We start from the raw sequence: 26,384 nt of genomic DNA, 5'->3' as shown, positions 1-26,384 counted from the left end.
TGCACCCAACAGCAGCCCATGCAATAAATCCTTCACTTTCACTTGGTTCACGTTCACTTGCAGGCTTCAGCTTAAAGAATAAAATATGTAACAAAGCAATACCAAATCCACTCCTTTTTCTTCTCATGTTCCCAAAATAGACCAAGTATGTTCCCAACACGGAGATATATAGGGGTGTGGTACACAATGATTCATCCATGTAAGTTAGTAACAGAAGCAGTTAAACATCTTTTCAGCCTGACAGAAACACACTCTATGTCTTTCATTTGCAGAGGCAGTACAGGCAGAGGAGACCTTCCTCCCTTTATCAGATGATGACTCTTGCTTTTACTTACCCCTCTCTCTCCAGTATATTTTTCCACAAATTTCCCATAGTTGTAATAGTTAAAGGTGGGGTAGCCATCAACCCCCTCCTGCTTGCACAGGTCATGGTTCTGTTCTTTGGCACAGTCCACCGCAGCGTAGGCAATCTGAAACGCAAAAAAGCAGCATAAGGCAGTAGAAGACAAAGCAAAACTCCACTTTGTGGCAAAGCTGCTGTTGCAGCTTAGACCTAGCACTAGGAGACACTTGTGTCTTCTGCCAAAAGTGCAACTGCTTTTGTAACCCCTCAGCTGTGGAGGAAGATCAGGTGGTCATCATCAGGTCAAGCCACATGAACATAAGGGCAGAGCTCTGTCCCTCCTGAGGAAGCGGCGCACTGCACTGCCTTGCACAGCATCTGGCCTGCGCAGCTGCAAGGTGTGTTCGAGCCACAGAGTAGAAAATCACCTTCCTAATCTCCACGTTAAGTGCTATGTTAGCCATATTTTTCCTGTGCTTTGGTGCTAAGTGACAAACAGTGAAGACCCACCTAATGCAACCTGCTTCCTGTGACGTGACAAACGCCTGGAGATGGTACCTCTTCTGTTCATGGACAATCATGGCTGATCACTTATACAGGCTATTAACAGATTAATGATTTCTACCCCAAATAGCTTTAGTGAACTCTACTCAGTTCTCCCAAGGTCAAATGGGGATGGGTGAGGAGCCAGAACGTTGTCTTCTGCATAGCGCAAATAGGGAATTAAGTTGCTTGCTTGCAGTCTTAGCCTCGGTCTATGTATTTCCTTTCCCACCTTTTTTTCGGTGTGTCCTTTGAGGTAGGGACTGTACGTTACGTACAGCCATTAGCAGAACGGGCTTCCAATTCCCTTTGAAACCTCTAGATGCTACTGTCACACAAACAAACCGTCAGTAAGAAACAGGCTGCTATGCTCTCAGCCTGTTTACAGCGCAGCAACACCCTCCTTCCCTGCCTGCCTCAGGAGAGACGGCGTGAGGAAGCACAGCCCTGGAGCCCTACAGCATCAGCTCAGGCTAACCCTAGTTTAGGGCATCTGACATTTGAAACCTGAATCTACAAATTATTGAGAATGAGCTTGCACTTAACATTTTTGATGTTAAGGCAAAATGCAGTTCACAGACTTTTACTTACAGCAGCCTAGCCCTCTGCTGTGATTTCACACCGACTCTTCCAATGGCAGATACAGCTCTAAACTTATTTTGCTGTTTATGAGATTTGCCTTCACAACTCCGTGGTATGCTTTGCTGAAAAGCAAGCAGGTTTAGGTACAAGCTACATAAAGAAACAACAGATTAGAGGAGGGATTTCTGCAATTGTGGGTTCCAGTGTATCAAGTGCTAATTTCATAGCAGCTACATCTTAACTTGAAATTTCCATTCCACAAGCCTCCTTCAAGTAATCTGCAAAATACCTTTTGCTCGCATGACTTTAGGGTTGCAGTTGAACCGTTCTTCCATAATTAAAAGATCACTTAATATTCCAGTGCCCTCCAGTTTCATGGTGACACCATCAAAACAACAAAACCTGATCTCATTATCCTAGCAGCAATTAAACAGATTTGCAAAGCCAACTTCAGTTAATTTGCTTGTTTTGTTTTGGCTTTGAAAGCTTAACAAGACAATGCTCAGTAAGATCTCACTTGGGTCTATCTTCAGATGGAAAGCACTATATCAACTGTGCAATGTTCTTACCTTAAATATTTGGTTTCTGTTTTCCTGTTTTAAACATTAATAAGGCTATTACAGAAACAGGACTCTTGAGAGCTGTTAAAAGTAAGTATGATCACACTTTTTTTCTTCCTTTTTTTTGGTAAACAGAAAAACTTCTACTCATTCAGGGTCAGTTAAAAAAAAGGTTAGGAATAATACACAGCAAAAAGGTTTCATCCAAGTATTTATGCCTTCCTGACCTTAGCAGCTAGCCAAAATTTAGAGCCCTCTGGGTTATTTCTGTATATAGGAAAACTTGCAAGGGAGATTAACATTTTTTGATGTCACAGTATTAATTCACAGAGAATACTGGAAGTCCTGGTTCCCTGAAAACAGGAAGAATAAAACAAACTGTTTTTCTTAGTACTCTAAATATCACAAGGGGAGAGATTATGGCCAAAAAAAGGGGAAGGTGTATGTGTGCTCATCTGGATATTTGTAGCTGGTCTGAGGCGCAAAACTGTCATGACCGATGACCCGTCTGTTTTCAGATAATGCCGTGGAGATTAGGAAGATAAGTTATTAAGACACTGGAAGGAAGAGAAGCCTCTTTGTCTCTATCTCTGTGGAAACATCAAGACTGCCCTTGGTTGGACCAAAAAGCCCAATTCCATTTATAAAAGGCTTTTGTGACAAGACTCTCCAGCGAAGCCCAGGAGAGGGCACAGTGGAGGAACGGTATGCTATAAGCCACTGACGACCCTGTTCAGCATATATTTGCTGTCTCAAAACAGGTGAGCAATGGAATATAAGAAGGTGGCTTCTGAACGAAATGCTTAGTAGATTGATTGAGGTACAGCTCTCTTCTGCAGCATGTGAAAATCTAAGCTGGTAAATCTGCATTGTCGTGCAGTGCAATAGTGCACAGAGATCCTGCTCCAAGCCTGCCTGCAAGAGCCACGTTAGCCTACCGGTATGCCTGCCTGGTAGACCTGACAGTAAGGGACGCATCCTACACCCAGGGTAGGGGGTGGAGGACGCTCCTATGGTTTGTCATGCTCTGAAGCGTTCCTGATGCAAGCTCCCGCACAGCCCCACGGACTCGCTGCTGCTCCTGCAAATGTCATTTTGAGCCCAGCTCGGCAGAACATTCACATTCAGTTATTTTTACAGCCACTGAGAGAAGAGAAATGGCAATTTTCAAAAAACTTGCGACTCATACAGACCTGAGCAAAATTTCAGAGAGACGTCTAATTCCCAAGACTGTATCCTGGGGCTGGATTTCAAATGCCTGCTGCCAACAGGAGCAGAGTAAGAGTACTTAGGAGAGTTTGCATGATTATTTTAGAGCGGAAATGTTAAGGCAGCCTAAATATAGAGGTTGCTACTGTCTCTATGCACTCATTACCATAGCATCAGTTCTAATTGTCTTGCCTGTCTCACAGTGGAAGATCAAATACAGTACATTACAAAAGAGAAAAGTAATGCTGAAAAACACTTCTTGCAGCAAAACACATTTCTAGATTGAGGAACAATTCTAATCTCAGTTCTGTCAGTTTTAGACAACTGAACTCCAAGACATACAAGAATTTCAGCAAACAGAACTGATGCCCTTTGCTTCATTCTGATTAATATCCATGGTCCATGAAAACACAAACTCCACTTCTGATGGAGAAGTTTCCTACAGTAGTTTTAGTTAGGGTGAATCACTTTATGACTACACTGCAATACTGCACATGAAAAGCAGCAGCCCACCGCTCCCCAAAAATGTCTTTGCTTGAGTCCTGTCTCAAGTGAGCAGTGATACATTGCAGGGCAGTCTTCCTCTCACTCTCAATCTTCTTATCAATGGTTAGTTTTTCTGTGTCATTAAAGAAGAAAATTGAGTGAGGAAAAATGACTCACCCCCACAAAACCTCTGCCCCAACCTGGTTAAAGATTTCTGGGGAACATTACTCTCAGAAATGATCTTCAAATTTAACCATCAGCAACAAATTGCATGGAGGTTCACTGGAAAGCATAGGTTAGCAAGAGATACATGTGCTACCTCGTCAAAACAACTATATTTTAACCAAAAATTTCAGACAGATTAAGCATATGACATCCATGAAATATATCCCGCAGCCAAGGAACTCTGCATCATCTCTCATGAATTCTGTACAAATTTTTCCTCATCAAGAGAAAAAAATTCTACAAATCTGTGACAGCAGGAAACTCTCCTGACACCGATGGCAAGACTCTTACATACATATTTGTTCATTAAGAAAAAATTAAAAAAAAAACTAGCATAACAGCAGTTTTTAGAAGAAAGGTTTGCATTTTGAGTAGCTTTTGATTATTAGGGCTAACATTTAATTTCTTGGGCCTTGTTAAACTTCCCTGTAGCCAGAGGGACAATCAACCGAAAAATCATTTTGAAATACAGAAAACAAAACAAAACAAGAAAAACTGTAAGTGCTATTTCTGCAATACTCACAAAACTCTACAGGGTTATGGATTCTCCATAACCCAAAGCTGCACTGCCTTAAATATTGAGGATGCATCAAAATTATTTTCCCAGAGGCTCTGCCATTCAGGTTTATCACCACCCTAGCTAATAACTGTCACAAGAACAAAACAGTTATCAAATGAAAAGACAATCAGCGGGAAAACTTTGGACCCTAGAGGAAACTCGTTGGAGGACATCCAGCACTCTTGATGTTACTGGTAGCTTCACACAACTGCTATGTAGCTTTACCAGTCACATTTTACTAGGATACCAGGCTAGCATGCGTTTCTCCTGTATTTCAGAGTCAGCATAGTTCACATGACTCTAGCAGCATCTGGGACTGGAAAATATTTTTGTCCTAATAGGAAAGTCCTATAGCAGCGTTACAGTTTTACCAAAGAAGTGGAAGCTCAACTGTAGAGTTGCCAACTTCACTCTGCACCGCTTTAGAAAGTGACTGATGTATGACCAGCTCTGAAGAGCTCTTAAAGAGGAAATAGAGCGTGGCATATCATTCAGATGAAGTGGTCTGAATTTCAAGAATGCTGAGCTGTTGCAAAAATCAGAAGTTTTAATTTAGGTGCTTAAATAGAAGTGGTGCTCTGCTGAAAATGCGACCACTGATCTCTGCATGCCACAACTGTAACAGAAGGATGACACCTTATTTTTTTCCACGGAAGTGTTAGAAGGAAAAAAGTATTTGCAGCATCATATAATCATACATCAGGCATCGCAGTTCCAGCAGAATTACAAAACAGCTCTTTGTTCTAGAGGGATCTTGCAGGTAAAGAACACAATTACATCTAGCAGTTCAAATGGATGTGTAGAAAATTGAAAGTGGGATCCCTTGACATTTCAGGTAACTCCCCCTTTCTGATTCTTAAATTCCTTTCATTTTTAACAGTTTGTCTCCCAATCATCATGTGATGATACACTAAAAATACCTCCTGCAATCCTAGTTGCTCTCCTGTTAAAATATGTGCCACCACACACTAGTTTATTGATTCAAGGAAATAAATCTCTGCTGGAGCTAATATTGACTTTTGTTATGAAAATGAAAGCGAATAACTAACTGAATATTGATTCAAGAAAGGAATGACACATGATAAACTTAAAAAAATTAAAATAAAAGTATATTTTCAGCATGGAAATGAATGATACCAAGCAATGGTTTTAGAGTACAGTCAATTCCAGATGACAAACTCTGTTGTTGCCAAACGTCTTAAAAGCATCTATGAATAAGACAGATGCACACTCTTTTCTAGGATTACTCTACAGGGTTCTATTTATATTACCTGTTATGGATCCTAACAGCAGTTATGAGCTAGCCTGCTAAGGCTTGTTGTGATTCAGCTACTGTTTTCAACGTGAATGGCCTTGCAAACACAAGATTCATTAGTAGATGCCCTGATGTACACTAGCAGCATTACCATAGCTGCAATTCATCAATTGTTCTCAAAGTAGGTCTACTTGCAAAGGGAAGATCCATTAGTAGTCACCATAATGTACAGTACTAATGTTACCATGTTTAATGAGTCTAATTAAAAAGAAATTCAACACATGCTATTTAAGCAAATACAATTCAAATTCTTGGCCTAATTCAAATACTAACTCATTTGGATGACTCTGTACAAAGGTTTGGTTGGTATCGTAACTGTAAACCACGTTTCAAATCTAAAAACGTTTGCAAAACTGGTGCTCCATATGCATTGGGGACTTATCCATTTCACTACTGAATTGCAGCTCCCTGCTAGCAAACCAACTCACCCAGTAAGTCGCTCTCTTTCCAACAATGTCTGCTACAACTGGTTCTGTACAAACTCACTATATCCCAATTGCAGTGCTTTGATTTAAATCAGTGCTTACATACATGAACAGCCTTCTGTGGAACTGGAGAAGATTGGTCAAGCAGCAGCCCCTTTTAGGAAATTCTGGAGTTTCGTTAATGAGGGGCCTTGAAGAGTCAATAGCTTTCCTTCTCCAAATCCAAATTGGAGCCTCACAAATCAGTTCCTTCAAGATGAACTTTAGGATCAGCCAAAAGGCAGAATGCAGATTTTTGAAGATTTAGCTGCTACCCTTTCGAAAGTCTCTGGAGCAGTTAGTGAACATGCCTTCATGCTCTTCAATATGTTCAGCAGTGACAATCCTCCCATTTGCATTTTCTGAAATACACCGGTCATTGCCAAAACTCTAGCTGTGAAGCACAGGCCAAAGGCTTTTCCCTAACAGCTGCAAGCAAAGGCCACAGCTCCCCAAGGCAAGAATGCTCCAGATGCCTTTTTTTTTTTTTTTTTTTTTTGTTAAGTAACTGGAAGCAACATGCTAACTGCTTCATTAGACTAGCCTCTTCAGCACCAATAAGCCCAGGCCAGTGAATTCCTCCAGGTACACGGAAACATGCAGAGCCCTGATTTATGCCAGAGCCCTCACTGGTTACACCCAGAGCTGTGTTTTGCAATAGCCACAGCCAGCTGCCCTAGGAAAGCACACAGACTCAGTATTTCTGCTAAAACCACCAGCAGTGATGTGGCCAACAAGAACTGACATTTGGGGCCGATGTTCTGAATGCTGCATTTTTAAACTCTGACTCCATCAGTGCAGATGATGGAAAAAGTACTCAGCATCACACACATCCCTACGAGGGTGCGGGGGGAAATTCTGCGCCAGATTCACCGTGTTACTGTGAATTTTCAGAGCCAAAGACACATTTTAACAGCTTTAAGTTCTGCTCATCTTCAAAATTCCTATGTAAAGACTCAAAGTCTCCAAAAGGTTGCCTTTTAAGATACCATTTATAACCATTAAGGGCAGGAATGTTTTTGATTTTTCTTTGGCTTCTGCAGAAATAAACATTAATTAAAGGACCACCCCTACTGAAAAGAAGATGCTGTTTAAATGCTACCATACTCTGTTAAATTGAAAAAATTTCTCCAGAAAAAGAATAAAAGCCACTATTATGGACTAAAAATGAAAATTAGTAATGTTTCCATATTTTTGAAAGAAGAAATACTACTTCCCTCTTCTTTAAGCAGCAATTTTACAGAAGTCTGAAATCCTACAGAACTTAACCAAAGCTTTAAGGCTCAGGTCAATCTGAAACATGGGAACATGCCCAGTGCTGTTCATGGGAATAGCCATCTGCCCTTCTGAGTTTTACATCAGTTTATTTTCTTTTCCACAAGGGCACAAACTGGCAGAAAGAAACACCTTGGCAGGTTATGGTTGTAAACAATTAAATAGGGTTCCCTAGATAAGCAGTCCCTGGCACTTTCATAACTCACTGGGGCAGAATAAGATCGTTTTCCCTAACTGCACACACCTCTTTGAAACTGTACTAGCCTTAATATGCCCTACTGGCTCTCCTGTTCCAACTCATTACATTTTATACCCCCCCCCCCACTTCAGCCTTAAACTGAAATCAAGATTTGCAACCGTCAATCACAGTTCTGCTCTTTGAGTCCTTTCATAACGTTCTGCAGTCTGAACTGAAAGCTTCACAAGCCTGCCTGATGTTCAGAAATCTGCATTATGATTCAGATTGGTTGCTAATACATCCTGGGGCTCTAATAAGCAAGTTGCACATTGTTTGGTACAATTGCCACATCTCCTCTGAGTGAAATTTTAACGAGTTTAGGAAAGAGAGGCTTCATTTAGAACTAAGAGAAAAGTGGGAAAACAAGGATGCATTCGTAGAGATCTTTGAAACAAACAAGTAACCAAAAGGTATCTGAACACATAAACTTATAGCAGGAAGAGAACCGACAGCTGTGTGCCTCTAAACCTTCCACATGCGACCTGTGCCAGAGGGCATAAGTGATGGACTTCTAATTTTATGCATTCAGTGATACAAGAATGATTTGTCTCGTGACATTCCTATGCATCTTGTGTGAGTTACAAAAAAGATGGGGGAAAAGAAGGAAAACCACCACCGAAATTCTTTCCTCTTATGGTAGCGGGCAGATTAATGTACAGCTATTTCACAGCTAGCCCTTCACTGCCTTATTAAATTGTCAAATCTTTTCCATGCCACATCTAAATACAAGGCGTTCATGAAGTTAGAACAAATACTGAGTTCAGAATGAAACACAGTTCAGCCAAAGATAATAAGCAGGTTTCTAATGAGGTACCTGGTTAGATCCAGTGACTCAGGTGATTCAAGTAAGCCAAGTGCTTCAATGCATTAATGAAAGACTCTCTTTGGCAGTTTCTTTCTCATCATTTTAATGAGTGAGAAAAGGTGTGGAATTTCAAAATACAGCAAGAAATAAAGGGACCAAAACATAGTGGGGATCCAGAATACTTTTTTTTTGGATTACACATTTCATCAAAACTCAACCTGAAATACTTCATGGGAGAAATATTCCCCAGGAGAAGGATTCTCAAGTGTACGGCCATACAACTGAGCTATTACAGCAGAGCAAGTTACTATAAATTGATGAGTTGCCCTAACTGTGCAAATCCTTTTAGTCTGGCAGAAACGCAAGGCACAAGGTAACATGTCAGGTGTAAGATAACGTTTTTTCTTTAATCCCAGATATGCATGCACTCAGTTAAAATAGCCCAGCTGATGCAATGGAATTAGCTTGTGTGCTTCAGCCACCAGATGTATGATCAAGGCAGAAGCATAAGGGACCTAGAAGGGCACAGCATCCCAGCCAACTCACATAAATACATTGTATTTATACAAGCAAAGATTAGTTATATGAATGAGGCCTTCTGGATCTGTCACACAGCTTGTGGTTTCTCCACACACACTCCATTTACAATTGACAAAACCTGACAGGTAATGGAGAAGATGCAAGTTATCTTTGTTTCTCACTGAAAGATTAATAAAAGTGTTTTGCTTCATAGAAAAGGATTCTCACACAAAGAATTAAACAGAAAGACAACAAATGAAACAGAGAACAGGTTAAAAGTATAACTCAGTTTGACCACAAAAGATATAGCCCTTAAGATACAGATACATCTCTATTAGTTTAACAGCAACTTTAACTACAAGCCCACAACCTTATCAGTAAGCAAAGCCTGTAAAGTACAAATGGTGGAAAAGGTTCTTAAATATCTCAGAAGTGATTAACAGCAAGTTACCTTTCGATCTTCTTTAAAGACTTCAGCAGCAGTTGTAAAATGCGGAATGGAATTTTTACAGTGTGGGCACCCTGTTTGACACGGGAAGAAAAAACCAGTATGAACATTTGTGGTAAATAAGATACTGGGACAAACTCAAGACAGATAAGTGAATTAGTGAAAAATTAGTACTGAAGAGAACTCTAGGTAAGAGTTCTCTCGTTCTGGGAAGAGCAGGACTAGGCATCTATAGACCATCTGTCAGCTACGTGAACTTAAGCATGTGTTTAAAATATATCTGACTTCAAGCAGTTTAAGTGTATACTTACAGTTAAGCAACATCCCATAGAGGGACCATGGTGCAAGTGTCTTTTCCCTATCTCTGGTCACTTAAGAGCATTGAAAGATCACTAGTCACAAACGGACAAACCATTTTCATGCTGTCGTCCTTCTTCGTGGGTATTACCACATAGGTTATTACTGTTGTTGCCACAGATACAAGCTACATTTGGAAACAGGAATAAAGACAGGGCAGCTGTGAACAGGAGGAGGAAGGGGACTCCACAATGAATCGTAAAGGAAGTCGCTGGAAGACAAACTCCATGTTAAAAACCAAGATGAGGGTTTAGAAGTGTTTGGGAATTGCTGGTTTTAGAGCCAAGCCATTGGGATCACAGGGGAGGAGGAGAAGAGCAAGTCCAACAGGCAACGCACCTTTCACATACAGAGGACAGAGGTCCAGCTTCAGGCTAAGATTACTCCTGTTGGCCTTTCTCTAGTCCCCTTCTGCTTACCACAAAACACATCAGCAGGGTTTGAAGGGACTGGCAACCCCAGAAGAGTTTTACAGACCCAAAGTTCTGTGTGGAAGACTGGCCAAGACTTGCTTGTACCACAACAGTCTTCGCAAAAGGCCAGTCTGTCCCTTGCTTGCTTTAACGTATACTGAATTTATTCAGACGTTTTAGAAGAAACCACCCAAGGGGAACAAATGGCTCTCTTGATTCAAGATCCAGATTTGAGCACTCTTAATTCAGAAGCAGTGCTTATTGTCTATGATTAATCTGAACTACTCTCAAAATGCTCAATACTAAGTAAGGTTTTGAAAAGGAAAGCACCTACATATTGGTAACAAATTATTCTTCCAAACTTAGTGTAAAAAGATTGTACCCAAGCAAACTATCAGGACTTTTTTTTTTTTTTTTTTTTTTGCTTAGATGCGGGGGGTGGGGAGAATGGACAAACTTCTGTCAAGCCTGTATAATTCTAACAAAGGCACAAAAGTTCATCCTGCTATTACTTTTGAATAAGAATAAAACAAAGCACAGGCGAATTGCTCACTAGCTCCAATTATAGCTTATGTTACTGCTGCGCATCATTGTAAAATACTGGTAAACAAGTGGCCGTGTTATTTTTAAGTCAGTACAGAACAAACACCCTCTTAGGAGGCTTAAAGCTGCTGTCTCATAAAATGCACCATCTTTTAGGTGACAAGAAAAACAGTTATCTCCGCATAAATGCCGTGCAACCCTTTTCACAAAGGATAAGCTGCACATCCCTTTCATCACAGCCAAAATGCAACTGCATTGCTTACATGCACTGCTTTGAATTTTAGAGTATTTTTTCTCCAGAATGGAATTTTAAAAGCACTGAAATGACACACAAGGGTATAAATGCCACTGAAAGTCTATGGAGTAACTAACAAGTAAATCCCACTGAAAGTCAAAAGGACAATTCGTAAGAAACTGAGGCTTTCCACAAAGCCACCTTAACAGCCGCAAACTCTTCATGCAGCATGGTGACAGCAGTGGTCTATCCTCAAGGCAGCTGTGTTTCAGTGGGAGATAGTGCATGTCCTCTGCAGCTTGCAAACTATTAACTTTGTTGAGCATTTTGGCATTTGTCAGAGAGAAAACGGTCAAAAAAGAAGAGGAGGAGGAGAAGGAGGAGGAGGAGGAGGAGAAGGAGGTTAGCGCTCCAGGCTACCAGGCACTGCTCCCATGTCCATCAACCCATTTCGGTGACCTGTTTTCTCTCCCACCATTTGCCTGTCCTATCTGCCTGAACAGAAAAGCCTTCGGGTCAGGGCTGTCTCTTGACACATTTTGTATAATAACCTGTACTGTGGGGTGACAGCCTCAGTTGGCCTGTTAATATTGCTCTACAAAAATAAATCAGAATTTCAGTATTGTCAGTGACAATACTGAAAAACAATTTCAGAGACAAAATATGAGAAAAATCAGGCACCCCTAAAACAGTAACACTTCTCCTAGCCCATAACTTTAAACACCACAGTTTACAGGAAAGTGTGCCCAGCTGTTACACAAAAACACAAAGGCTTAAACCTTTCAGAGCCCTCTTTCTACTCATGATCCTGAGCTTGAGATTTAGATTTCACCAAACAGCAAATTTTAAACCCTCAGTAAAAGATACTGCAAGAGAAATACAAGACTTCAGGTCTTCCTATTCCCCCACCCCATGCCCCAAAACCTTTACAACACATCAAGGTCAACAGGTTTTCCAGCCTCCCGTGTGCTGGATCTGTAGAGGACAGGGCATTTGGTAAATTCTCACTCTAAGCCCCTAGTGAAGCTGCAGCAGGTTAGAGCTTTCTGTGAGCCACATTCTTCAAGGAGACCCAAATGTGAAACAACAAGCATGTTCCTTCAGACACAGAAAAGTTCAATTGCTATTAAAAATGCAAGTGGTCATTTTACAATGGCCAACAGATGGCCATTAAGAAAACTGTCAGAGTGCCAGAGTTTTAGCTGGTAACTTCTCAGAGGAGTGCCAGCAATTGTTCCATGCTCCTTCCATCCTAGCAAGCAACTACTGCCGCACAGTGTTCAGTAGGCGGCATCAGAAGGGCTTTGAGCATGGTTCTCAGCAAGGATGCATATTGTTTAAGGCCAGACGGAAGCACAAAATTATCTAGATTGTTATGGTATTTTGAAAAAGGTAGGGCAAAACCAAATATGCTCTGAGGTTGTGGTCAAGAGCACTACACAGAGGAGGTGAGTACCATGTAATTCAAAACACCTAATAAAGGAATCTATGCTCACAGCTGTACTTTTGCTTCTCTGATCTCCTCCTTATCTTCCCATTCTGATACCAAACTTCAAAAGTTACCTTCATTTACTGATCTGAAGCTCCATCCCTCCTCCCTTCATTTCTCATTTGGCCCAGCCTCCTTTCTTTACTGCACTGTGGTTGCAAAACCAAAACACAACCATATGGCTTTTGGCAGAGTTAACTCCAAGTCCAGTAGGCATTTTGTTAGTCTTGGACATCTATCCACAGAACAGATGTGAACGCTGTGCTGTATTCCCAAGGAGTTTCAAGGAGTCACCAAAAAAAGGGGGAAGGAGCATATCATATGGAATAGCAGAACTTCATCTGTTACAACTTAAAACGATTGCCAAATGCAGAAAACACTTGGAAGACACCCAATTCAGTCATTCTATTTAAAGCACACATGGCAAAAAAAATAAAAGCAGAGGTTGATGTCTTCATTTTGACAGACGGAAAACTTGTTCTTCCCGTTCCCTTTTCACACCCACTATCACACATTTATTTTAAGTGTTAACACTATCCTCAAGATTTGAATGTGAAAAGAAAGGAAATATACAGTGCCTGGTAGATGAAGAGAGGAAAGCGTATATGAAGATAGGAAAGTGTGCAGATTCCTTGGAAAGGATTTTCCAGATGGGCTGCAATGGAAAGTGATTGAACTGGAGGCACCTAAAGGTGCAGATAAGGTGTCAAGGATCAAAAGGTTCTACTCCCTTCTTGGTGGTACGTATAGGACAGTGAGTCACTGCAGACTAAGGAAGTGGGAAGATGCATCCCGTTTCATTGCAGTTAGATAATTCAGTTGCTACAGTAGAAGCACATGCTCCCTCTGAGGCCAAGTGGTGGACTTCCACCAGAGCAGCTTTGGAAGTAGCACTGACTATTCTGGGAGCAGAGCCCTCCAACATAGGCACCAGCGCTTTGTGTTACCAATTGTTCTTTCTTCATTTTTAGATCACTGTCAAATTTGATCTCATCAGGGTTAACAGCAGATGTGAAGTGAACAGTAATTTCCTGTGCCTGACTTGAGAAAGCTGAAAGAAACCTGCTCTTGGAACATCCAGCCTTTCCACAGGATCCCAACACTGGCTCTCAAAACCTCTAATCACTCTTGAAAATCTTGAGCTAACTTCATTTCCTAATGCAGAAACACACTTGCATCGCCTGGCAGGCGAACAAGAGAGCCTGGCTTGAAGTCTCATGTACATGCAGTAGCATGTGTTAAGGCTATTCTCCGTTCCTGATCTGCAAATGATACAACTTTATTACAGCTCTGGCCAGATGTTCTCAGCTGTCTCTGTGCTCAAAGTTTTGCGCTTCAGAGGCCCTCCCGTCCGGCTTGCGGTGCGCAAACACGGCAGTAGCTGCTCTGCCCGACCACTGAAGCCTTCCAGCAGATCGGCCTCTTTAAACCACAGGTCCATAGATCTGTACGAGAACACCTGCAACAGAAGGGTCCTAGGCTTTACTTACCATTGCACTACAAAGTTAAAATTTTACTGCAACTGAGTGATTTCTACAGGTGTTTTTCCCCCCATTCACACCATAAATTTGATAAGGCACACTGTGGTACAGTCACAGGGGGGACAGTCACATTTTCTGACCTTGAAAACTAAGTAGTTCTGGACTTATTTAGTACATGAAAGATACTGTTGCTTTGGGTGAAAATCCAAGAGGAATGTGTGCCGAACAACAGATGAGGGAAATCAAGTAAGGAAGCAGGCTTCATTCAGACCCATTATCACTGTGGGCTGGAGAGGGAGTCAGGCTAAATCTCTGCTAACTAGAGGCATTTAAGGCCAGTGTTTCATGGGAGCTGAAGTGATGGAAAATACACCGCCCGGCTTATTTTGTGTGGACTGAATTTACTGATAGCAGGAACAACTGCATGGTATGGCATCTTCTCACGGTGTTTTGAGGAAGGAACCAATGAACAGGCTTTGGTTTGAACACAGAAAAGCGTTGGAAGAGGCTGGCATAAAAGCAGGATGCATCCTCACTGAACCACAGGCTTGAGGACTCTGAGAAATACCAAATGTCAGACTAGGATCAAATTTGAAGAACTGCAGGGTAAAGCTGGATAGGGTTTCCTAAAACGATGCCACAAAAAGTTTGTGCAGATGATGTTAAAACAAAGCTATTACACATGCAAATAGAAAAATTTACTAAGTACTAACGTCTCCTTGCAAACTGATTTTTTTGGGGTGGGTGGGTGGGAACAAAAATCGGACTGAGGAGAAATAATATAAAACATTTGTCAGGTAAGATAAGAAAAACACAAAACTGGTATTAAAAAACAAGCGCACACTGCCCCCAAATAAGAGTAATCAAGCATATGCTGTGCGAGTAATTCATTAAAACTCCAGAAATAATATACTGTATCCATAATTGTAAACATTCCCCGTAACTGCACGGCCCCATGGGATGCAGATGGGATGCCAAGATGGTTTTAAAGAAATGGAACAGTCAAGTGAATAACCTGCATATCTTTACTAGATTCAAAGGGAGATTTTTTTCATTGGCCAGAGTTTCTGTTTTTTTTTAACCAAGTGAAGTGTGAGGAGGTGACAAAAGCACAAAAGAAAAACTTAGACATTCTTAAAACTCCAATGTAGAAAAGTATTAGGACCAGATGGCAATTACAAAGCTGTCTCCAACACAGTGTGTGAAACAGATGCACCCTGTTGGACAATATTCACCTTATTAAATTTAAAATAAAATTGTGCAAAATTTTCAGAATTGCCTAAGGAATCAAGTTCCATATTGAAAAGACAGGTTTCTATTTGCTTAAATATGAAAAGGGGCCTTTAAGTTACTTTATGCTTTAATTTGAAACTACAAAGCCAAGTGATATAATATAACCTCTCTACATCTGAACAATACAAGGTTAATTCAGTTTTCTTAGAAGAGTGGAATTTGTATTAGCATAGCACATAGAAGGTGAAGCTGTTTTTAATGAATATAAATCAAAAGCTAACAATTTGTACAAAATAGATAAAGGAAGCAAATGGACATCAAAGCAGTATCTACTGCCAGCAGAGCTAATAATGATGTTTTAAGTATATAAGCGGCTTTAAATATATTAAAAGCAAAAGAAATCCAAACAATACTAGCAATATACCTCTAAAAGAAAAAGATGAAGCTGTCAAAAGGAACTTCACTGAATGCATAAATGAAAATAGCAAGTAGGAGTGGAGAGGGCCTCTATACCCGGCATCTCCAAAATACTGCTTGTAGTTTTGGGTCCACAAACCAAGAATGAGTTCAAAAGCTGGAGGGTGCTCAGAGAAGACCTGCCAGAAAGACAACAGGACTGGAAGGCATGTTTCATGGCAAAGGAAGTCAAGAAGCTCAGAGAGTCAACAGCTTAAATCCAAAGGCTAAGAAGTGACAGAAATCAAGAAGAGCTCGCTAGGTGACAAAGGCTAAGTAACCTCCAAAGCTAGCTGGCAGCAGAAGCCGGTCAAATTCAGACAAGAAATTCACATTCCCCATCCCTGGCGACATTTGATTTGGAAGGGAATGGTTTTCTAAAAGCAATGCTTCCACTTGGTGGCTGCCCACCCGATTCGACTGCAGCCTGCCCTTGGCGAGGACCTGCTCCAGAGGTGACATGGCTCTGCTGTCCCTGAGCTGGTGGCGAGTGTCCAGGTGCCCGCAGCGTGACATCCCTGCCCTACAGCCAGGAGGTCCCTCCTGACCCCGGCTCCATCAGTGCCGAGTGGGTATTTCGACTTCAGAGAGCGCTAGCCCATACCTTTTGCCCACCATTAATACGTAACATGTACAACCTCACCCAACTTGTTTCTGCGTTTGCTTTTAGCGTCTTGTAACATAATAGGATGTGATAACTAAAGTAAAAAAGTTCTGTGCATTTATTTTACATGAGATGTTTTTCAGATAGATAGATTAAACATGCATAAATTCTAATGCTGTAGATTGCTTCCATAAAAAATTTACTGATTTTAACTATTAGTATTTTCATAGCAAAGTCCTGACCAACTCCTCAGAGGGGGAGATCTGAAAAGCTACCAGTCTGTGAGACTGTGGCATTTGTGCCGCCTGTGCTCAACCCTCCGCACGCACAGGAGGGCTCCTCTCCCCTGTCAGCCCTCAGCTTCCTTTAGCACCTCTCAACGGGTGATCTCAAATGCTTTAACCAATATCAATAAATTAAGCCTCAAATTGCCCCTAAGAGAGGCAGACGTGATTATCCCCCTCTTTCATTACAGCCAAGGTTAAATGGAGTCAGGAAGAGAGTAAGTGACTCTCCGGGTTCAAAATTGTCGTTGACAGGGAGCATGGTGGCTAGGTGCTGACCGCGGAGCCGCGCGGACCTCGAGTGCTCAGCGCTTGGCAGGATGGAGCCCTCGGCGTGCAAACTGCAGAGGGGAATGACTGGCTGATTCCCTGCCCCTGCTCGAAATAATCACCGTCTAAATAACAGGGGCAGATAGGGGCCTCCATTATTGGCTTTCAAATGACTACAATTCCGCACAAGCGAAAGCAGCAGTGTGCAGCAATCAAAGCAAACAGAGGAGCTTGCAGATTGCAGAGTAAAGCAAAGCCTGTTTCCATTTCCAGAGTTCCAAGTGATTAACTAGAATTAAAAGAAGAATATTACTCAGTCAGTCAAGGAAAGACAGGCCACGGACAGTAACTGCAGAGATAAGAAGCTGAAAACGGATATACTGCTTAAACCAACACAATTCGTGCAGTCACACAAGTTATTGTAACCACGGGCAGATTTGAGGAAAGGCATTTGGAGATGTTACTGAGAGGTTAATTTGCTTTTGTTCTACCAGTACAGAACTGGAGGGCCTTTTAATGAATATCTGGAACCAAAGCTCATTTTATGACATGACCTGACACACAACATAATCATATTCCCAAGGCACAAGATATTAATAATTGAGAGGAGGAGGATTTGAAAAAGGTCATGAGGTTTTCAGTTAAGCATCAGGTCAACCAGGGCTTGCCCCTCTACTCTCAGCAATGACAGGCAACCTACTACCAATTTCACAACATGCTGGTGGGTTTTGATTTTTTTTACCCCAAGCTATTTGAACTTTTACTTTATCAACTTTAAAAAGAAACTTTATATTCTGCTCTGGACTTTGAGGGAAATCTTTAGATAGATGATTTAAATGCAGCTGGCTCTCTTTTAGGGTACCAAATCAACTAGATCTCTTAAAAGGTTCCTTTCAAACCTATTTCCTGATTTTGAGAGAAAAGGGGATCGTAACCACTTTCCCAACACACACCATAGAAACGCACACAGCGCTGAGGGGATTGGGAATTCCTGAGCAGTAACCCCAGCTCTGCTGTCAGCGCTCACCGTGCTGCTCTCAGACAAATCTCAATTTCTCTATCTTCATTTCCTGAAGAGTGTATTTGGCACAATTATAGCATGGATGCTGTGAAGACATATTAGTTGTTTGCACAGCCCCATGAACTCCAGAAGTGGTGTGCAAATGCCAAATAGAAATTATTTTATCTACTATTGGTGCAAAAGATGCAATTCCCCCCTCCGTGAAACAACAACAGGCACCCAACTTATTACTGAAATGCAACAGGAGCGAGGAGTCCAATTTACTTCAGTGCTTTTGAGCATCTTGGACAAAAATATTACTCTCCACAGCAGAACTACCCTGCTTGCCTTGCAACCATTTGGGATAGGAACAATACACCCTTAAGTGGTCTGCGACCATGTGGCTACCCAGAATCCCCTCTTAGTGGTCTCCAAAACCCTACTTAGTTAAAAGTTTGTATAGCATGAAACTGGCAGAGAAATCACCTACTGGCTGTTTTCTTTCGTTAACCCTTGAAGAATACTCATTCACAGATTGAATATAACATGCACTGAATAAAAATACAGCTTTACCTATGCACTCTCTCTGTGCAAACTGCATTAGCATCACTTCTGTAGCACGTTGTGGGTATATAGAGGAGAAGGGGCATACATAAACCCAAATCTTTAGAAACCACAGCCTTAAACATGAACAGCAGCAACATAATCATCAGAACAGGGCAAACTGCAAAGGTGAGAAGAGGGGAAAGATCCAGCCCCAAATCCCTAGACTGTTTTATCCACTGTAAAAGGCAAGGACACAACTAATTGCAGTGAATTACAAATAACATGACAGCAACTGGCACTTGGCACCAAGCAATCCTTTAAGATGCAAAGCTGTACAGCAAGCAACCACCGGACTGAGGGTTAAGAGCAATAGTTATATTCAGAACAAAATTAACGTGTCAGTCCCAGAACACCGGGATTTTCCAGATAGAAACCACCCAGCTGAGCACAAACAAAGCTGAGGATCACAGTGGTAACTCTGTAGTTTTAGAGCTAGTCTCTACTCTGAGCACTTCTGCCATAGCTACGTGCAGTCCAGTGAAGTGCCTCAACTTCTGAGTTAAGCGTGGTTAAAACCTGTTCTCCTGGTACTAATTAATATCCTCAACACAAGCACTAGGGCTAGCAGCAGCTCTGACAGCCTGATTGCAAAGACCGCTCTATAAATTTATCCCTTACCAAAATCAGCCCATTAATGGCCTCTGTAGCATCAGCACTGTTTACACTGATGGGAAGGCATGTTGCTAGCATGAGTCTGCAGCGAGAGCACCAGTAATACATGGGAGAAACAAGGAACCAGCAGAGCTAACAAATCGAAATTCTGCAATGCCAGCCCATGCAGGATTTGAAGCCTCATTATCGGAGGCCCCAGACATAGCTTCTCCCTTGGTCAACAACCAGAAAATCCTTACTGCGAGGGTTTTTGCCTTGAAATGGATTCTTTCTGTTCAGCATGTTTTAAATAATTTTTGATAGCTTAAGCTTCATTTACAAGCATGCACATTTTGCTCATACTCTCTGATAGAGCCTTCTAATGAAAACTTAACAAGATATGGTTGCAAATGAAGGGAAAACTGCTTGTTGTAAGCCCTTCTGAGGCTGTTACGGCATACTGACTTAATCTGTGTTGCTGCTTTGTTCAAAAATTACTGGGAGATAGGAGATCATTCAAACAAGCGTTGCATTTCAGTGCATTTGGACCTATTAACTATTGCATATTTTAGCCCCTCTGTGCTCCCTTCACATAAAACTATGCCATCCAGGTCGACTCTCCATGCCGAGACCTCGACCAGTGATCTCAGGCCCATGAGTCACTGGCTGAAGCCTCATGGTCGGTCTAAATTATTCTGCCCCGTTGCAGCAGTCAGGATTAGCCAGGACACAGCCTAATCTCACCAAACCTTCCTGCAAGCAGTGCAAAGGCATGAGGGCAGAGATATGGTGTAGCCAGCTTTGTCCCAGCCTACTTCAAAACGGGAGGAAGGAAAAGGAAACATTACTGCTTTCTTAAGAAAAGCTTTTTGATCAGCTCATGTTATAAGCAAGCCAACAGGGCTGGAGGAGCAGACAGGACCTATCTGTTAGCACTAATAACCAAAGCGCTATCTGCACAGGCTGCGCACACAGTGCAATCCACTCTGGCACGGACTCTAAGTGCTCTTCTGATACTGTATATTCCTTGATGCATAACCTGGACAGAAGAAACTGGGAAGTTTTCTCTGCAAAAAGATAGAAGGAGCATACCAGATTACAGGAATAGAGTACCAGGATGAACAACATTTTGAACAAAACCTGTGGGTAAAAATTAATGCACGTTGCTGTAGCTCTCAGCATTTTATGCACTACTGATGGGATGCACAGGGATGGGAAAGGCTGATTTATAGTTTGGACTAAAAAAAAAATTTGTTCCCTCTCTGATTTGTTATTGTTTGCTATCCACAACAATATCTATCAGACAGTGATGATGTCTCTGTCAAGATTCCTACTTGACTTGGAGCCAAAAAACAGTTTATTTTTGTCAAAACAATACCCAGTTTCTTAAAAAAAAAGATTCAAACATCTTCCCAAACTCTTTTGCAATGTCATCAGGTACAAAACAGATGAAGTGCCTTCATTTACTTCTTCCATCTCTAAAAGAAAAAGCTTACAAAAGAGTTAAGCTAAGAGCCAAGGAGAGGTACATGTCCTAATTGCACATCTATTTGTCAACACACAGCCACTAACTCAATACAAAAATACCCCATTAAAATTGTCCTCAGTAAGGTTTATATGCTGAGTGTTCTTTGCATAACCCCTGTGGGTCAGGCTGCACCAGAGAATAATCTTCTCCAGCTGACAAAAATAATTTCAAGTGAAGTGAAAGTTTTGCTGCTGAACAGAGAGGCAAACCAGAAAGCAGCTCCCAGCAACAAAGTATTTATTAAAAATATCCATTCTGTGAGCCCTGTTGAGTCCCACAAATTGAAGTCATTTGGCAAGTTAATAACATTGGCAATCGCCGTCCTTACAAACCATTAAAAGGGAGCATTTTCCCCCTATTATTTCTCATTGCTGCTGAAAAATTTATTTATTTTTTTTAAGAACACTTACCTTGCGTTTTTACAAAACTAGGAACTGAATGTATTTGCTCAGCACAAAGCCCTTTCCTTAAAAGTGTCCAATAAAAAAAAAAAGCACCTCTCCCATCATTCAGACCCACTAATTACTGGATTCTATTATGATACAACTACTGCTCCTGACACAGGGGATTCATTTGTAGCATTGCTGGAGGTAGCTCTCTTGACACAAAACAATACAAACGTGTTTTCACGTTGGTCTTAATTCTTAAGTACAATCACCGCTGGACAGCTATTCACAGAAAACAATAACTAGATGGAAAGGGTGAAAAACACCCTTTAAATTTGAAACTCTAGTGCTACTGTTCCTAGAATCAACGAATTGCTGAGGATGGGAGGGATGTCTGGAGATTGCTTAGTCCAACCTTGAACAATTTGCATTTCTCTATTTCACTGGAAAATGCCGACCTAGATTCACTCAGTTACGACTTTTTCCTTAATTCAGTTTGAGTAATGCAGCAAAAACATCCCCAACTGAGCAGATACTTTATTTACTGCAATTTCTTTGCCCTTTGTGATTCTGACAACTAATCAACAATCGATTGCTTCTGTTTTGCAGTTCTCGGTGCTACAGTAGGAGCAGGTTAAAATCTAATGCATTGGTGAAGTCAAGTCTTAATTATCCGGGGTAATGGAGTGGAGAGAGCCCACATAAAAGTAAAAATGCAGAGAACAAAACACATTCAGATAGTCTACATGAACAAACAGTGAGGACATAAGAGAAACAAGAAAGAAAAGTCAGCCCGTTGATCCCAGAAGTAGCATCAATTCAAACTGGTCAGTCCAGATCCCTACGCATTTAATGCTGCAGGTCTTGAAACAAGCACTGGACACAGCACCACGGAGTACAGCGCTGTCACTTCTGGGCTTAGCTGGGTAAGCCTGGGGGCAAACACCATACTTCTCTGGGCTGGGTCTATTCTCGTCAGTTTGGCCCACTTCCTGATTTGGTCCACAGCTCCCAAAACCCAATCATCCACATACTAGGCTGTGTATGCACATCAAACCAAACTCAAGACTAACTGGCTCCTCTCCTCTTTTCTGGACCAAGTCAAACAGTTACAAAAGGAGACTTGTAGTTGGTGGTAACCGGTACTCCAAGGGCTGCTCTACAGAGATAATACAGACACAGGTGCGATAAAGTTTGGACATCTCCTAAAACACCTCTCAAATGCTAGTGCAACAAGCCTGGTGCTCTCAAATGCCCCTCAAACCCTTCACACCAGGCCGCAGGACACATAACATGTGCCTGTGGCACCATACTTCACTTTAGCAGATTGCAACATTGCTCTCATTATTGTAGGCATTTTGAACTCAGGGATGAGGTAGGGGGACAGCAATCGCATCTAAGGACCACAAGGGCCCCACATAGGTCCAGAGAAGATCTAGACCTAGCGCTGTGCAGCACAGATGCCGCCAGCCCTGAGAAGCAGGGACAAGTGCCAGCGTGCACCACTAGCCTGCATGGCAGGGTACCCTTCCTGGTGGCAGCCACAGAGGGTACAGACTGAACCAAGGGACACCAGGATGAAGATCAGGTCAAAGGCAGTTATTGGTACAAGTAGCATCAGCTATTCTGCAACTAGCACTTTTGTCCCAAGTCAGTAGTGACCAACTACCTTTACGGCTGTCCCTTGTCCCAAATCAGGCATTACAGTGCATGGAAATGCCACTGCGGAAGGACGCAACATGAAATCAGGAACATTATTCTCACTGTGGGTGCCAAGTCCATGGCAGTGGGATTTTTCCAGCAATTTCAAGGGTTTTGATTCACATTCACAGTCCTTAAAAGACTCCCGAAGCACCAGGTTTAACCTTTATGCTTTGACCATGTTCAGGGTGATGGGCTAATGAGTTCCCTATCTTTTCCAGTTGGATACAGCAGTATTTTCTTCTGGAGTTAAATCACCGTGAAGCACTGCTCAGTACCATTAAAACATCGCTCAGTTCAGTCCAGAGTTATCTGTACAGCAGCAGATTGATGGTTCTCTTATACAAACTAAGTGATTTGGGCTGGAAGTTGCCACAGAAAAGCCAGATCTCATTTTAATTCACATGTAAGATATAAATCAGTGGCCTTTCCCCAAAGGTTTGTCACTAACTGAAAGCTTTAAAAAGGTCAGAATATTCAACTTACTGCTTTCAATTCTAATGACAGATGAGAGATACATTTCTTAGCATAAATATTTATGTATAAACATATTTTATATATGCATGCATACACCCTCCCCAATCTTAAAATATCTCAGCATATGTGTAAGTGTAACAAATACTGCCATAGAGTCACAAGTGAATAGAGTAACATACTGTGAGTCTGCACTGACCTAAGATGTGGATCTGAATAGAAAAAGAAAATTATTGGATATAATGGGACCTGGCAATTTTAGCTGTGCTCCTTCTGCACTGAAATAAGCAAGTTAAGACTAATTGGCGATGTAAACTCCAAGAGGTCTCAGGATTGAGAAAAGGGTAAACAAAAGCTAATCTAGCAAATTTAGCAGGAGGCACATTATCACTGCAGAAAAGCAGAAAAATAGAATGATTTGTACTGTTCTGTTGCATTAATAATTATTTCACAGAAACTAGAGACTTAAAATATTCATTTCCTACTTCCCACTGCATCCAATAAAGGACAGGCTTGTTGACTCCAGTGTTTGTGTGCGTGTGCGCGTTATGCTTAGCACACAGGCACTTTCAAATTTAGAACAAATCTAACACATCAGAAACCGTGCATGACCCACATACAGACAACACAACAGCAGCGCTGTCTGAGGAGTTACGGGAAGTCCAGAAGTGGTGGTTTCAGTTAACACCTCTGTCTTGTATATAGGTGGTCTCACGCAGCACTGTATCCGAAACAGTGCAGGAAGAACATGTCTGAAGGGCAGTCTCAATGAACCCAATGGTCTCACATCATGCAAATCTTGCTCTTGCAGCCCATTAGTACACACAGGGCAAGCCTGATCTTTATTCACTACTCCTGGGGTAAGGGTGGAATTCAGCCTTCGAACAATGGTGTCATAATTTGCCCATCAGGCAAGTTGACTCATGCTTTCAGCCCCGAGAGCTACATATTCATTGCACTTAGTGTCTTTGTTATAAACACTGTCCATAAAAAAAAGACAAGACAAAAATCTTAAGTGCCTTAAAGAGATGCACCTGAAGAACAACAGAGGAGTAAGAGCTCTCTCTTCTCCATGGAAAGTGGCTCATTGGGTAAAGAGAACTCAAGAACAGCAAATTTCTAACTCTTACCATTTCGTGTACAATCATTTGATTTTGAAGCTACAACTTGCTCTTAACCAGTTGCGCTCCATGAATCAGAAATTCCTGGCACATGGGCAATTTTCAGTCAATAGATGGTGGGAACTGGAGTTGAGAAAGGATTAAGTCCCTTTCTCTTTTCTTTTACAACCTTCCAGAAATCTCTCTTCTGAATTCCATCCCTCCCTTCTCTCCACATCTCACATCCTGCAGGACTTTGCAGGAGCCCAAAAGCATTCATGTTTAATTCTCTAATAGAAAAGCAAAATAAAAGGCTGACTGTTTAAAAATTAAGGACCTGAGCCTTTTCTTCCTTTCTAGAAAACCCCTTCATTTTTAGGGGAACAAGTTAGTAACTGCTGTCTAAAGGTTATCAGTGAATTGCAGGGATGGTCATGCGATGGGGAAGCATTTTTTCCTGCAAAATTAATCTATTTAATATCTTCTCCCTTTGACAGTCCCCTCAAAAGCGAAGAGCCTGAATTGAACCTGCCTTCCTCTAGGACAACACAAAAAAATAGAAGAGACAATTTCTCTAGTTTCAGTAATACCATGAGAATCAGAAGGAATATCCAGAGACAAATGGTACCTGCATATGGCATATATCTAAAGAAGTCATTTAAAATGAAAGGCGGGGAAATAATTTTCCTCCCATTCACCTAACTTATGAAGGGCTTGATTCAAAACTTCACTGGAAATATGCTCAGGAATTTCAAAAAGGGAGTGTGTGGGTGATGTATGCAAAACTGTTTGGGAGGGGGAAGCTATGCCCATAATCCAGGTGGTGATTTAAATGTAGATTTATTACTGACAAAGTTCCCTCAGAATTTGTTCTCGGCCTGTGGGAGACTGATTCTCCCTGCACCACTATATCGATTTCATTACTGAAGTGCTGCACTAATGAGCCAGGCTCTGTGGGTCCGTTGTACTATTATAAATGGATCACATTTTGTTACGCGGACCATAAAATGCAGCAGAGGAAAATACATCCGTTTTCTTTTTGTTTCCCTGCCTACTTTAGTGTCTGCATTAGCACAATAACTCCTTAAATAAACACTGTACATTGTTTTGTTTCCCATTTATGAAGATTCATACAGTAGTGTCAAGGATGGTCCCATGCAGTTACATTCAGAATCGGCTTTTTACCCCTACGTAGTCTGGGGACAGCGAGTGAATTAATTCAGGATTTCATAAATTGTAGCATTTAAATCAAACCCAAACCACATGGAGAGGTTTTTACTCACATGGGGCGTAGAACATGACAAGTGTGTGCTTCTTCTTCTTCAAGGACTCCCTGAAATCTTCTCCAGCAAGGTGCATAACACTAGTTTGTTTTTCTTCCCATGCAGGCTCGGGTGGAGGTGGTGCTTCAGGACTAGAAAAGATGGGGAACGAGATTGGTTTGAAAGTGTTTCTGAAAGCACGTGAAGAGGCATCACAACCTGGTCACAACTACTATGAGGGAAACAAGGTAGAATAATCCTTCAGGGTACCTCTGCAGTAGAAAAAAAGTGCTCAATATTTCCAATGCCAGGTAACAACAAAAAATGCTATGTGTTAATTTCTGTAAGTCAGTAAAAATACAATTTAAGTGAGCCTACTCAGGCATATCAGATTGCAGAATAAAGATTTCCTATATTGCATCCGTTATCTGGCAGAAAGAACATTGCTCCTATATTACTTTGTCCATAGGTATGAACTAAGAACAGCAGGCAGGGCAATCAAAAGGCAGCTGACACAGGGCAGCATCTTCCATTCAAACGTTCGCCGCATACTCTCTATCGCTATCATGCAAACTTCTATAAAGAATTTCACGACCTTCTCTTGAATTCTAATATTAAAGTTTGGATACAAAAAATCAGCATCGTTCCATTTGGAAGACTGGGGGTAACTGAACTGGAATATTTTATCTTGATAAAGAGAATGTCAGGTTTTCAATTATGACTGCACATACTGACTAGATCAGAGCAATGCTGCACATCTAGAGCACCTCTAACAAAACTTCTGCTATTCACCAGCTCAC

At 41.5% G+C, this 26,384-nt stretch overlaps 1 protein-coding gene across 1 annotated transcript in view; it reads right to left on the bottom strand.

Annotated features, from left to right (window-relative positions):
- The window catches only part of PDIA5 (protein disulfide isomerase family A member 5), a 101,971-nt gene that overhangs the window by 3,916 nt on the left and 71,671 nt on the right, over positions 1–26,384 (bottom strand). The window contains exons 14-16 of the mRNA XM_067299308.1: positions 25,606–25,736; positions 9,575–9,645; positions 336–470 (exon numbers count right to left, since the gene is read on the bottom strand). Of these exons, the coding sequence (XP_067155409.1) occupies positions 336–470; positions 9,575–9,645; positions 25,606–25,736 (337 nt within the window). The remainder of the gene's footprint in view (positions 1–335; positions 471–9,574; positions 9,646–25,605; positions 25,737–26,384) is intronic.

The sequence above is a fragment of the Apteryx mantelli genome, chromosome 6, assembly GCF_036417845.1.
Source record: "Apteryx mantelli isolate bAptMan1 chromosome 6, bAptMan1.hap1, whole genome shotgun sequence".
Classification (NCBI taxonomy): Eukaryota; Metazoa; Chordata; class Aves; order Apterygiformes; family Apterygidae; genus Apteryx; species Apteryx mantelli.
This window is presented reverse-complemented; position numbering and strand designations above follow the sequence as displayed.